This window comes from Chelmon rostratus, chromosome 11 (genome assembly GCF_017976325.1).
Source record: "Chelmon rostratus isolate fCheRos1 chromosome 11, fCheRos1.pri, whole genome shotgun sequence".
In the NCBI taxonomy this organism is placed as follows: domain Eukaryota; kingdom Metazoa; phylum Chordata; class Actinopteri; order Chaetodontiformes; family Chaetodontidae; genus Chelmon; species Chelmon rostratus.
The window spans coordinates 4,105,495-4,120,462 of NC_055668.1; the positions used below are offsets into that span (position 1 = coordinate 4,105,495).

The window sequence follows — 14,968 nt, forward strand, 5'->3', positions numbered from 1 at the left end:
AATTGACTTATATTATTGATTTTTTCTTCTTTTGTCTTCCTCTAACAAAAGACACTTTCAGAACAGGCGTCTTTTCCAGTACAAAGGAAGCATAAGGTGTGTGTCCATAAGTGAGTGTTTATGCACAGGTGCCTATTTTCTTGTGTGTGTGTGCACCACTGCATGACACACACACACACACAGAGCTGCATTTTTCTGCTCAGGACAGAACAATGGAATTCTTTCTCTTTCTCTTTTTTTTCACAAGTTTTCATCCATGTTTAGAGAGAAACTCACTCAGGAAGACGAATCACTGTCTCCAAAATGGCAGCCCGAGATAGAGCCGGGGAGGGCCGAGGAGAGAGAAAAGAGAAGTATCTGACATCTGTTTGTTCAAGGAGAAACAGAAAGGGGGGGTGACGCTAAAAATGAATAGGCTGACAGAGTGAGAGAGAGAGATGGGCATTGAGAAATCATTTTACCATGTCAAGATGGACACGTACAGGAGAGAGCCAGATGGTTTGCATTGGGTATATCTTGGGTGTGTGTTTGTGTGTGTGTGTGTGTGTGTGTGTTTGAACGTGTGTGTTTGTGTGAGACAAGCAGTGTAATGAGGGAACAGACGAGACATCATGTAAATTAAATATGTCCAATCTCTGGCGCGGCTCTCAATCTTCGCACAATTAAAAAAAAATGCAACTTTCATTTATATTAGCCTAAAAAACACACCCAGCTCACACACACACACACACATCTCTCACCCAAGGCACAAATGAGAAAACACACACGCAAGCATGAAAACACACGCACACACAAACACCCCTTGACATGTCGGCTCTGACAAGCGTAGCTGATGTGCGCCGCGAATGCGCATGGTAATAGGCCAATCAAAAATGCAAAACAATTGGCAATTACTGTGAGGACCTAATGGTCATTAGAATTTACAACTAGGTAATGAACTAAAGTCTGCCCACTGCATGCATATTCATAAAGCTATTTGAGCTTTGAAGATTAAAGTAGCGCTTAAAATTCAAATGAGCCTCCGCAAATTATCGGGAAAAGTCAGTGCTGCTGCTGCTGGTGGCGATGGGGGAGTTCCTTATATGTTGTGTGTGTGTGTGTGTGTGTGTGTGCGTGTTTATGCGTATGATTTTTTTAAGCGTTATTAAATGGTGTATTCCTCGACATCTGAGGACGGAACAAGTGTAATTACGGGGTTTGGGGTTTAACATGACAATTGCTGGTGTTTGTGTTTTTTATCTGATTCCTTTCAGAGCAGAGTTTTGATTTATGTGTATTTTCAAGTATTACAGGAAATGTTCCTGCTATAATATAAATAATGCTAATAGTAGCTTTACTATCCATGACATCATCGCTATACATGATTTAGCTTGTTTTTGGCCCCTCGTGCGTTCTGAAATAGTTTCCTCCAGGAGAGCAAACTCCATCCGGGGCCTCAGTTGTCTCGTCCTGCAGGTTTGCAGCGAGCTGTTCGCGTTGAAATAAATATCGAGTGAGCTGCCCGGGATCACAGGAATTACACGTGTTATCCAGCTTCGAGGAGCACGCCGTTCGACGCTAAACACGCTTTTCATTTGCAGAGAAGATGGAGGTAAAGTGGAGAAGGTGGTGGGAGTGAGAGAAAGAAAAAGGCTGACACTCACAATGCCAGAATAAAAGATTAGACCCACTCATGTGGAGCTGTGCATACGCTATATGTGCTCTACTTACAGTATCAACACACACTTACAGTGTGTGTGTGTGTGTGCTGCCCTTCTGCAGTTGTAGTTGTAGTTCAGCCAAATGGGGAACATGAAACCGGAGCGAGGAGCCAGGCCCTTCCACACACATGCACGCACACACACATACTGGCCACACACACACTGCCAGCTCAGCCCTGGCACACTTCACCAGGGGATGTCCTGCATTCACACTGCCAGCTCTCTCTCTCTCTCTCTCTCACACACACACACACACACACTTTCATGTTTACTCGTGCCACACTGAAACACTCACACACATGTAGGCATGCTGCATGAGTATTAACAGGTACATACAAAGAGAAGCACTGACACAGGAACACGTATCTCGCGTGTGAGATGTGAAAGTGTGTGCGCGTGTGTGAGTGTGTGGTATGTGTGTAGAGGCAGTCTGTAATCCAGTGGCCTATATAAATAAGCTTTGTAGTGTATAAACAGTTTTATGAACAGGCCTTCAACTGCCTTCAACATAATAAGAGAGCTGAGTTACATGCGCACCCCCTGAGCAGACCGAGCGCGCGCGTCTTTTTGTGAGCGCGTCCGCGAGAGCGCACGAATAAACACAGAGAGAGAGAGAGAGAGAGAAGCGAGAGAGCCAAAAACAGCAGCTTTCCCTCTCGCCGCGAAGGAGTAGCTGCAGCGTGGCTGTCGGATCGCTCGCATAAACACAGCGAGCCGGATCAATAAACAGTCCTCCATCACAGGGCGCGTACAGTAGCCCGCATGACGTCACGCACGTCACCGACGCGCTGTCACTGCTGCAAATCCCGCAAACTGGGAAACAACACTGGCCTCTTTAATGTCTTATTGTTGTCGCAGTTTCAGCATGCTTTGCCGACCACCGTGATGCGGGAGACCTTTTGTTTTCTGCACATCTGTCTCCATCTTCGGCCACCGCCGCTGCGGTGTGTCTGCGCCGCGTTTCCCAGGGATCAGCTGTCACTCAAAGCGTGTGGGCAACGTGACGTATTTCTCTTGGATTTTTTTTTTTTTGTGTGTGTCCCTGCCCTTTGATGTTGATGTTGTTGTTGTCTGTTGAGCTGCGGTGGCGGTGATCATGCCCTGCTCTTCTTCTATTTATTCCAAACCCACCGCACATGTAAAATGCATCGCTTCCTGAGGAACAGGCGCCAGCTACTGTTGCAGAGTGTCGCACCGTTAAATAAGAGCAGTTTGCATGTTGTTGCTGCAGTGATGAATATAATTTGCACTGGAAAACAACGAACTGCTGGTAAAAACAACTGGCCTGTGCAGCATCACTATTTAAATAGTGATGTGAGAGCCTCCTGATCACCTACTCGTCCTCACTCACAGGGGTCAAAGTTCACATTCAGAGCAGCAGACCTGGACCTAGCAGGGGTCCACTGTCTTGCTCTAAGGCACTCTGGCAGATTCTCGGTTAAGCCTGAGTCATTTAAAGGGGAACTCCACAGATTCTACGCAGGAGGCTCAGCGTGCTGGTCTCGGTCAGGACTACTCAGCCTGAGAAAACAGTGGAATAATTTCCTCTCTGTCTTTGGAAAGCCTGAGAAAATACACCCTGATGATGTCACTGTGACATCATTACGGTTATCTCAGCAGGGGCGTGCAGACCACAAATTTGATGGGGGCCTGCGCTGCAAACTGCAGCTGTACAGTTTGAAAGACGTAGGTGTTTACTGGGCAGGGACGGGTTTAAAAATAAGTATTAGCTGCATTATGGGAAATGTAGGATGTAGCGTTTTTGGAGCTTGACCCACACTCTGGACTGAACGTTAGGATGTCTCAGCTTCTGGTGCTGCAAATTCGACCATTCTCTTTCTAATCTCTCTTAATCTCTCGTCTCCCATGAGTCTGCCGGTGTTATTGGTAAGTGCAATATTAAATTGCTGGAGTGCCCCTTTAAATAAAGAGCCAGGACTAAAGCAGACTAGTTCAGCCATTCAGTGCTGCTGCTCTAATACTATATTATGTAACAGAATATGGGTGTGTGTGTGTGTTTGTGTGTCTGTGCTTGTAAGCATTACCAAACAGGATAAACGACAAATCAACAGGCCCACAGGTCTGGACTTCCCCAGCGCAGGCGAGAGAAAAGAAACTTCAAATTTCACGTGAAGCCCTTCATTTTCTATTTTGAGCAACACTGAGCACTTTTTTTTTTCTTTTCCTTGTTTTATCGCTGCATCCAAAATTTGTCAGCATTGAATTCCAAGTTTTTTGGTTCCGTCTGGATTGCAGACACGCTGTGCAAACACACGCCCACACATTTACAGCAAGACAATAATCAGCAGATCAGTCAATATGCAGTTTATGGAGGGTTTTTTGTGTGTGTGAGTGCTGAATATAAAGCACAATACAGCCTGTTGGCCTCGGTGGCAGATTATTAGCTTTTCCTGTCATTCCAGCGGCCTGCAGTATATGTTAGCCCGCCACTGACGTTTTCTGCACACACGAGCATGTTTACATTCAGTAAGCTCATTCAAAATGCCTGATTCTCGCTGCACTGGGAGAGAAACGCAGGAGTTCAAATGCTGCACTTGAGTCCACTAAATAAAATCTTATGTTGAGAAAGAAAGGGGGAGCTACAATAGATTAGTAATGGCAGCCAGTGTGTGAAATCTCTTTGTAGGCTTGCCGGGACGTGCTACAGCAAGAGACACACACACACCAAACGTACTGTAATTGATTCAGTATCAATTGGCTGTCCTGGATTTGCATTGACTGCTAATGTTGCAGGGAGAGAGACGGACGCATGAGCCAAAAGAGAAAATGAAAAAAAAAAAAAGAAGAGGAGGGAGAGAATAGACATGAGATACAGAGAGATCTGACACGGAGCCAGACAATGAATGGGTGTTAAAAACGCACTAATGTGTATTGAGGTGGGTAGCATTAGCCAGTGATGATAAGCTAATTGCTAATCACTAGATCATAGACTAACAATATTCATGTTTCGAGGCTTCAAGCCAGGATGACTCTTCAATGGGCTCACCCGTAATGATGGACTGAAAACCGGATTTTTTGGGGGCGAAAAATATCAGTGTCTGATAAATCAGTCTCTAGAAATTTGGGGATTTGTGATCATGTACAAGTATTGATATCTTTGTTAATGAGCTAATATTACTAGAATAATACAGTTATCAGTCAATATTGCTCAATAAAATCAGTGGTCAATATGATGAATAATGCTTTGTACTGGCCACATATCAATTTCAGCTCATTAGCACACATATTATGAGTGATTTCCCACAGAGGAAAGGATTAAATTCTTGATGCTAATTATGAGAAATCACTTGGCAAACTGGACAGCAGAAATTGTATTTACTGTCGAAATAATCTACAAAGAATTAATTCTAAATTTCAATTTTCAAGCCAAGATTTTTTTTTTCAATCAGAACCACTTTTAGTTAAAAGAAAAAAAAAGAGCGCGAGACTTGTCCATTCACACACACCAGTGTACACACACACAGACACACACAAGCAAGCCCCTCTCTTTTGAGACATTAGCGATGCTGTTTCTGAATGAGGGGCGCCTCAGGGATTATAATCAGAATTTTCATCTCAGTCAGGGATTAATAGAATAAATGGGCAAGAGAGAAAACACTAGCCATGTGTGTGTGAGTCTGTGTGTGGTGTGGGTGGGCGGGTGTGCTGCCTTTTTGCATCACTGATCGGCATTTTGCCTGTACAGTGCTCTCTCTCTCGCACACACACACACAGGTAATGTCTCAGCCGGAGCTGTTTGATATGTAAATAGCAGCGTTCCGGCACAAGTCCGACGCTTTGTGTTCCTCTGAGCCTCGCAGCAGCCAGAGGAGCTCTGTAGCACTCTGACCATAGACGCAGATCCACATTTTCCAACACGCGGCCATACAGCCATCGCATTGTATGGGCTGATGCATGCAGAAAAACAGGCTACACATGCAGAGACAAAGCAAAGGGCGTCTGAAGTCCTGCAACATAAGATGAAAAATATTCAAAGAAGCCAAAACAAAATGTAATTCTCATTAGAGCAGTAAATCCCCCAAAAGACAAGGCGCTAAATTGAAAACGGTGGATCATATTTTCATGTAAATGGCCACAGATTAAGTCATATAGCCGAGCGTGTTGAATTTAGAATACCGAGGGTGATCACCTGCATTGAATTGGCATATGTTCAGTCTTTGTGGTATGAAATTATGCCTTTTCTGCATGTGTAATTCGTTTCTTGTTATTTTTGGTGTTTTTGATGCCTTGCTGGCTGAGCAGAGGCTTCATATACTGTAAGAAAAACCTACGAGACACAGTGGCACACCAAGCCAGCATTTACAAATAAGAAACACACACGCATTCCTCCCTCGCCTCCTTTTTTTGTCATTAGGAATGCTTTTGGACGGCTATCATTGCGGCTGAAATTCCACCAGATTTTTTTTTTTTTTTTTTTTTCCTGCCTTTCACATATTTACTTCACCGTGACAGTTTGGGGTCAATTAGGATGAAAGCTGGGGTCGGGGGAGGAAAATACTGGCTTTAATTATCAGCTATCAGAATGGATGTGTTGCGTTAATTCAGCGTGTGAGGTGGTGTTTGTACTGGTGTGTGTCCAGCGGCTGAGAGAAGGTCCAAGAAAAGCGTCGATTAAGGAGGATGGATGTAAATGAAATGACGAATGCCTTGTTGCAGATGGATCTTTTTCAAAGCCGCGTTCTTCTTCTCGATTTAAAATTCCACACGTTTAATAACGCTCGGTCTGTCTGCTGTTCAGCTTGACGTCAACATCAGACAAGATATATAACGCTGCTGTCCTGTTTTCTTCTCCTGTCTGAGTGTACAGCTGTTCCTACCAAGACGTTCCCACACACAACGCTATTGAAGCAACCAGACGCCTGTATTATGATGTAAATCGCTCTAATAACCCAGTTTAGCTGGTGAGTGTCTGTGAGAGTGCGCGTGTGTGTGTGTGGGAGTGGGTGTTGAAACGTATAGTCACTGTAGAAACACAAGCAGCTTTGGCAAAAAAAAAAAATCCTTACAGCTGACATACAGTAGATAGATGTGTCTCTAGCCGGCGAAGACCAGAGGTCAAAGGTCAAACGCATCTTTGCTGACAATTTTCCTCATCTCCACTTCCTGTGGCTGCAAAAATTGTGAGAACTGAGCTCAATTACAAGAACAACAAGCAGTGCCTTAAACAGCTTATTGTGTTTGTTTCCTCAAAAACATGGCAAACAAACTGCAACATTTAGGATTCCTGTGCTGCATTCAAAGAGCAAAGTGATAAAGTGTGTATTTTGCTAGTGTGTTTCCGCCGCTCTATTTCAAATTCACCCCCTTTTTCCTCTCCCTCTCTGTCTCTCTGCAACGGCTAATTTAGTACAGGCAGCCCGCCACTAAAAACTACTGCTAATTAAAATGCACGAGGAAGATAAAAAATGGCGCTGCAACAAATAATTAGTGGTGTTAAGACGCTTTAAATAAACGACTTTCCCTCTAAGAGCAAAACTAAAACTGGCTTTTCCCACTCTCCGCTCGCCTCTCATTTGATTCTTGTTCTGGGAATGGAGATAGAAGGGAAGGGGGGAGATAAAACTGGAGGAAAATTGTGCGTTTTACCTATGAAGTTTGGTATGGAGGTAAACTCAGAGAAGGAAACGAATGAAAGAGATGGAGAGCCGGGCTGCGTTTGAGATGTGGCAGTGGAAAGGGGGAAACCACACCGAGAGCAGGACACATCTGCTAGGGCCACATGAGAGAGAGGCGCACACACACACACACACACACGCACACACACACACGCACATACACACGTTATGCAAGAACACACATTCCGCACACCCAATCCCTGAAAGAGGCTGCAGTTACTCCCCAGACTGAAAGTCACACACAAACACACAGTTTTCCCCGCATACAGTTCAGCCACTGGTCCTCCATTTGCATACACACACACACAAACACGGACATACACACACACACACACACACCGTGGTCTCACAAGTACACTCACTCATTGACCAGTGGTAACACAAACTCAAGGTCGCACATGTCTCTTTGCCACTGGCCTGTGGGATTTGGTCACCATGGCCAAACTGGGTATACTGGGAAAACACACACACACAGACACGCACACACACACACTGACACACACACGTTCTGCACTGAATTCAGTGGATCAGTGGAAGGATAATTGGTCAGACTTAGGTTGACGATAAGATCTGTTCCATTGTCTTACACAGTCTCTCACACACATGAACATACACACTGCCCTTTACACTAGTCTGTAAGACAGAAGACTATTCAGACACACACATACACACACACACACACAGTAGGAGAAAGCCATCCTAAATCAAACCAGCGTGTGTGCTTTTGTGTCAGCTGCAAAAGAGAACAGAGGCGTATTCTCTCGGGCTTCCTCCCCACCTGTGACGTCCCTCTGTTGTTGTTTGTCTGACAACAGTTAAGCCCCCCCTCAAACAAGTCTCAGCCAATCAGATTTCTTGCCTTAGCAAGGATTGGCATGTGTGTTTCCCCCTAAAAACCTTGTGCTCAGACGACTACAGCCCACACAAGGTTTGGATCGAGATCATCTGCAACATGTAGACTAGACTCTAGACTGTGCTGGCTTGTGGTACTGCAACACACACACACACACACACACACACACACACATTGTGTCGACGATTTAAAAACAAGATCTGGCATTGCATAAAACACACACACACAAAAATAACCCCATCTAGGGCAATGCACACACCCAAAATGACAACATGCCAATTAGAAAAGTAGAATATGAACACGGAAAGCTGCTCACAAGCTGGCAGAGTTCATTTATCCCTTGATGAATAACATTTCAGAAAATGTTGAGAGGAAAGAGAACTGCTTATTGTCTATTTTTAATATTCTGCGAGATTCTACCTCCTTATTCACACAAAAGCCATTATACAAGGATCACATCCTCTGCAAAGACAATCTGGCAGCCACTGCCTCAGCAAGCTGCTGCCTCTCTCAGTGTGAGCACTGCTGTAACTGTGGTCAAATCCGGTGTATGTTGGCTGGTGTGGGAGCGGGTATGGTTACCTGGGAGGGGCTCCTGTTTGGGGCAAATCCCCCGGGGAGATAAGAAGCGGTCATCGTCCTCGTCCGCCAGGGTCGCCTGGACGCCCACTTCCACGGGCCTCCGGCTGCGCAGGGGGCCCAGTGCAGGCGACGGGGTGAGGGCCAGGCCCGGGGAGGGCGAGGGGGGCTTGTCCAGTCCCCGGCCCACGGCCAGGCAGGGCGGCCCGTGGCATCGCTTTCTCTTGTGCTCAATGAAGAGCAGGATGTCCGCCAGGGGAAAGGTGGCCTGGCACTGGCCACAGGTCAGCAGGTCCTGCTCCAGAGAGGGGTGAGCATCGTGACCCAGCCGGGACAGCCGGCCCACGGTTGAGCCCGGGTGGTGCCCGTTGAGGCTTCCACTCTCCTCCGAGTGCTCCGAGCAGCGCTCCGACAGCTCCTCTGACGAGACGATGGCCGTGGAGAGGGGCTCGGCTGCTGGCGAGGCAGAGGGGGGAACAAGCACAGAGGAAGAGGGAAAAGAAGAGGGGGGTGGGAGGAAAGAGGAAGAGTGAGCAAAAAAAAAAGAGGAAATTAGAAGGTGACAAAAAACAGCAACAGCCATACGTTTATATTTTTCTTTTCTCTTCTGTAATTGAAACCTATTGATGGAACTATTTGTGGGGATAGATGACAAGAGAAGAGTGCACACACAACCTTTCTCATTCTGTCACATAGAGGATGAGAGTTAAAGAGTCAAAGCTAAACACAAGCCTGACATGTGGTGTACACAATAACGGGGTGAGAAAATGTGCCTTGTAATGATAGAAATGCATGTAATGCAGGAAAAATGATTACAATGCAAGCTGATCTGGATCACACATCATAAGAGTAAATGGTGGGAAAGAATATCCCGAATAGCTGCAAAGCTCAAATCAGATTCCTCAAAGATAACAATTTCATAGCCAATGACAGGGGACGCTTCGAAAATGATGCTTAAACACAGCATTCACCAGAAAACTAAATATGTGGATGAGTTTGACTTGCCTAACCTTGTTTGTACAGGTTTTGATCCTGTAATCAGCAGAAGGGAAAGCTGTCACAAACATGTCCAACATATGTGCCGGGGAAAGGAGAGGGAAGGCAGGCGGCACAGGGAGTGTGTGTCAGGGAGACGGAAAACTCTTCCCTCGGCCTCGATTACATGTGCCGGACTTATAGTTCTTAGATACCAGCCGCTTGTACAGCAGGAAATCACCCCAAAATGAGCCGTTCAACCCGATTCCTCACCCCTCCGAGGCCGGATTAACTCCTGACTACTTTTTTAAGAAGCCTTTTGTCAGGCTCAGACCGTCCTGCAGTGGAGGGAGAGGAGTGTGAACAGAGCGGCCCGCTGAATTAGAGAAGCGAAACGGGAGAACATAATTCACTGGCCCTCTTTTAAAGAAAATCTTCCAGTCCAAGGTGAAGAGTCTGACTCTGTGCTAGCCGCCTAATGCATGTTGACCTTCTTTACTCAGCCGCCAATTTCACATTTTAATGAACTTAAAACCACTGAGAGTCAAAAAATAGATTTTAATTTTCACTGTCTGGGTGATTGGTACAGATTTTGTCTGATAAAAAGGATAGGGTTCCTGTGCATGCATGTGTAAGAGAGTGTGTGTGTGGGAATGCACAAGTGTGTGTGTGTGTGAGAGAGAGACAGAGAGGGATAGGGTCTGAATTTGGACTACATCCCCTCAAGGAAATATCATTTGAACGCTGCAATCCTGCGCGACATCTGTGCGCAAACTGGGACATGGAGATAACATGATAAATTCCCGGCTTGCACCAACAGCACTACCACTACCCCCTCCACCCTATCAACACCCCCCCTCCTTCTTCTCCTCTTCCTCCTCCCCACCCTTCTCCTCTTTGATTTAACTTCAGGTCAGCACAACGCCACAAGTTACACAACAGCTCCCGGGGGGGGGCATTAAATTCACGGGATAAAGCAACAAAAAAAAGAATGTAATGAAAGCTGCATAAGCCCCTCACCTCTTAAGATGAACTCGAGAGTGGATATCCGGGGTTAGAAAAAAACATTTTGTTTGATTTAATGGAGCATGTGGACGGAGATTGAGACACCTAAAAGATTTTTTTTTTTCCAATAGAAAGCAGGTCTCAGTGCACAGAGCTCGATTTCAATAAAAATGAAACAAGCATAAATGACTGATTTGAATCTATTTTTAAGGCAGTGCAACTGGGTGAAATACACAGCAGAAGAGCAGAGATACACCATAATAATTTATCAAAACATGCAAAACAACACAATCGCATTTCCTGAAGCAGGAAAATAACACACAAAAATAATAATAAAGGTACGAATGTACTCTCATCTAGAAATCATTTTATGAAGCTGGAAGCAAAAAGTTCCACCTGTCTGATAAATCTATAAAACTGTTCCAACTAGAAAACTTGACTGTGGGAAGGCTGACTCTGCCCCAAATAAATCACCTGAAATATATTTCCATCTTGGCAAAATAGGAAAACTTCTGATAATGCTGTTTTATCTGGAGGAGAACATTTAGAGTTGTAACAGTGAAAAACACTGACGAGTGTTTCTCAGCTTTGCTGCTTAAATTCACCCTGATCATGCCGTGAAGAAGCAAACACTGGAACTGCAGCACATGCTGAACAATCTGATGAAAATACAGAATACTGGAGGTGAGAAAGCAGGCGCTGAAAAGGAGAAATAATCAGGGATGGATGGTTGCTTGAAAGCTCCATTAGGAAGAAATGTGAATCTGTATGAAAAATGAACTGTGTGTGTGTGGTGTGTGAGGTTTGGGGGGTAAAAGGCGAGGTCTGCAGGCATATTACAGTGGAGCTGCATATGCTGATTGCAGCTTGCATCTATGTAAAACTGTGATGCACAAAAAAATGAGATACAAGGAGAAAAGGAGGGTTTGAGGTGATGAAGAGGAATTGTAGATTTGGATATGGGGGGGTTCCTCCTCGCTCCCTCCCTCCTCTGCTTCCTCCCCCCTCCCTCCCATGTCTTGTATACCTTCCCTTTATTCTAAAGAGATCGCCAAATAGTAGCCCGTGTAGATAGGGGTGGCGGTGAAACTGATCAGGTTCAAGTTCAGCGCTGGATTTTCTGATCGCGCTCTGCCTCCTAGCGACGGCACATGGCCATGGTGACTGCGCTGTCACCCAGCCGGGGCCACACACACGCACGCACACACACACACTCCCTCTCCCCAAACCAAACACAGGCGACAGCCAGTCAACATACCGAAACATAATCGAGCACTTAAACGTAAAGATGCTCAAATATCTTCTTCTTTTGTGCTTGCGGGACTCTTGGAGCGCCGCTGAGAGGCTGCGAGGCGGCAGACAGTGTGGCACATGGTGCGGTGATAAGCGCCACTTTGCTAATCGCCCCGCAGTTTCTAAACACACTTATCTGCTCTCTCGTCACACATCAGACCTGTGCGTCTCCTAAACTGGAAAAAATAAAGCCTTGGCAATGAAATAAACGCCGTGCGTAAAGACGGAATCTGCCGACTCAACTAAAAATAGTTGGAATCGTGTCGCTTTTCCTCACACGCTGCAGCTGCAACACACCAATGAACTGATTATGTCTTACCTTAACTGTGCACGAAGCTTTAGAATCTTAAATTGGATTTTTTTTTCCTTTTTTCCCTTTTTTTACTGCTCCAAATTTGCTTTTCCAAGAAAAACAACAAAAGCGATAGGACCAGATATGCTGCTGTCCTGTTGCTGTGTTTCTTGCCTTTAACTCTGGGCTGCAGCGGCTCTGCTGTCTGTTTTAGGAAGAAAGCTTCTCATCTAAGCTAAACATCAATAAACAGCCTTTACATAAGAGGCATTAGGATTTTTGAAGCTGTGTAAAAATAAATCGATTTGTGTTGTCTCTACTGCCGAGCTGCTGGTGGAGGGAGGCAGTTGTAAACAGTCGGACACGAGATTTTTCCCCCCTCGATCCAAAAATCCACCTCCAAGTTTTTTTCTGAAAATAATCCAAAAATAGAACGAGAGAGAGCAGATGAGAAACCTGCCCGCAGAGTTTATCAGACAGCGATATTCCGGGGGGTTGATTTCTCCACCAAGCTCCGCGGAGAGGACGCGCTCTGCTACCGGGAGCCCTGCGCGTTTCCACTGACCGGAGCGACCGTGGGGGCACCGGAGCCACAGCGAGTGCATTTCACAGCCGATGAATGCACATTCTCGCCATGCAACAGAGAAGCAGTAACGGGTGTATACCGACACACAAAACTTTTTTCTCTCTTTCGGGCTTTCGGGATCTCCGAGCGGCTTTTACGCACGGATGTGTCGCACTTTTTCTCCACGCTGTTAAGTCCAGTTGACCACGGGTCCGAGCGGTGCGTCTGGTGTCCACAAGCTCCTGTTTTGCTGCCTTTTCACCCCCTTTGCTGAATGAATTGAAAGGGAGCCAGAAGTGATTTTTTCTTTCTTTTTTCATCTCTACTTACGCGAAAAATCCCGTTTGCTTAAGTGCTGGGGTTTGCCTTGCTTGCGGCGAGACATGGTGGCTGGAGGCGGCGGCGTTCAGCGCGGATCACATCGGGGAGAGCCGGGGTTAGAGAGGAGACTCCGGTGGGGCAAAAAATATCTTCATCCAACACCTTTGACATCCACAAGAAAAAAATAAAATAAATTAGAAATAATACAAAGATGGCGCGGAGGCGAAGATGGATCGCGGGATCGCCGTCATGGCTTTTTTGAGAAAGGAGAGCAGAGAAAAAAGAGAGAGAGAGTGAGAGAGAGGTAGATGGAGAGAGAGAGAAGGGGAGAGAGATGGAAAAAATGGCAAAAGCCCCCCCCCCCCCTCCCCCCACCACCCCTCCCCTCAACCCCCCACCCCCCCCGAGCTGTGCAAGTTCAAGTGCACGGACGTGACGTTCCCGGCGAACTTGAACGTCAGGCGATGGACAGACACCCGACATACAAAAACATGGGCAGGGCCGAGGCACCCGAGTGGGAGTGGGAGTGGGAGGAGGGACAGACGGGACGCGCAATAACAACACCAATGGACGGTCATTAGAGGCAGAGAGAAAGAGAGAGGTGGGGGGGGGGCGGAGGAGAGGAGGAGGAGAGGGGGGGGGCTGGACATGAGAAAAAGACCCAGTGGAAGCCAATGGACACAGAGATCAGGGGGGCCGGACTAGAGGCACTTTGAGGGAGGGAGGAGTGTGTGTATGTGTCTATGTGTGTGTGCGCGAGCGCGAGTGAGAGGGAGAGAGAGAGAGAGAGAGGCAGAGATGTCTAATGAAAGCAATATGCAGAGAGAGAGAGAGAGAGAGAGAGGTGGACGCAAAACAGGGCAAGGGAAGCCGCGGACAGGAGCTCACTGGAGGGGGCGGATATAATACTGCTGCATATACGACAGGAGTGTGTGTGTGTGTGTGTGTGTGTGTGTGTGTGTGTGTGTGTGTGTGTGTGTGTGTGTGTCAGTGTGTGTGAGAGAGAGAACAAAGTCTGTCGCATTTGGTGGCCACTGTTTCAGCCCGAGAGAAGCGCGCAGTGCCGGCCATAAGTTCACCTGGACGCACGCCTGCTTGTGTATGTGTCCGTGCGCGCGCACACAAAGGCTGCGTTACGCAGATCGAGAGAAAGAGACGCACGTGTTCAGATGGCAAGGAGCGCAGCAAACTATCCGGCCGCAGCGAGCAGGACGAACAGGTTGAACCACCAACAGAAAGCCAGACATGTATAACCCGGGTGGCTCCACGCGCAGGAGCATCATCCCCACAGCGGTCTGTGCCGCTCTGCTTACACATGGTCATCACTTCCCGGCCCGTGAAACAAAGAATGAATCCTCCAATATTGCATTCGTTTTTTTGTTTTTTTTTTTACCATCTAAAAACAGTTTCCTAAAAAAAAAGTATTTCGAAATGTTTAGTATGATTTATTATGGTCACGAGCCAGCCCCCACAGTCGTGCATACTTTTTGAGATTTATGATAACTTGCGCTCATGACAAAAAGGGTCAGACATGTGTTCTTGAAGCTTTTCCTTGACAAAAACATTTACAGCAAACTCCTTTGAAGAATCAACCAATTTTTCAAACCTGAAAAAAAAAAGTTTTCAATAAAAAAATCATATTTGTTTTTGAGGTTTGGGTCATTAATATATGAGTGTTCGAGCCATAAATTTTAAGTTTAGCTCTTCCTAATACGCCTTATCCGTACCATTGGAGATATACAGTAGGAG

At 46.2% G+C, this 14,968-nt stretch overlaps 1 protein-coding gene across 2 annotated transcripts in view; it reads right to left on the minus strand.

Moving 5' to 3' along the window:
* The window catches only part of bcl11aa (BAF chromatin remodeling complex subunit BCL11A a), a 49,267-nt gene extending 35,717 nt beyond the window's left edge, over nucleotides 1–13,550 (minus strand). Inside the window, exons 1-2 of one of the 2 annotated variants that reach the window (XM_041947617.1) lie at nucleotides 13,229–13,550; nucleotides 8,772–9,221 (exon numbers count right to left, since the gene is read on the minus strand). In XM_041947617.1, the coding sequence (XP_041803551.1) occupies nucleotides 8,772–9,221; nucleotides 13,229–13,283 (505 nt within the window). In that variant the 5' untranslated portion in view covers nucleotides 13,284–13,550. Of the gene's footprint in view, nucleotides 1–8,771; nucleotides 9,225–13,228 lie in introns of both variants that reach the window. The other variant, XM_041947616.1, reaches the window with a different exon arrangement.
* Between the last annotated feature and the right edge of the window lie 1,418 nt (nucleotides 13,551–14,968).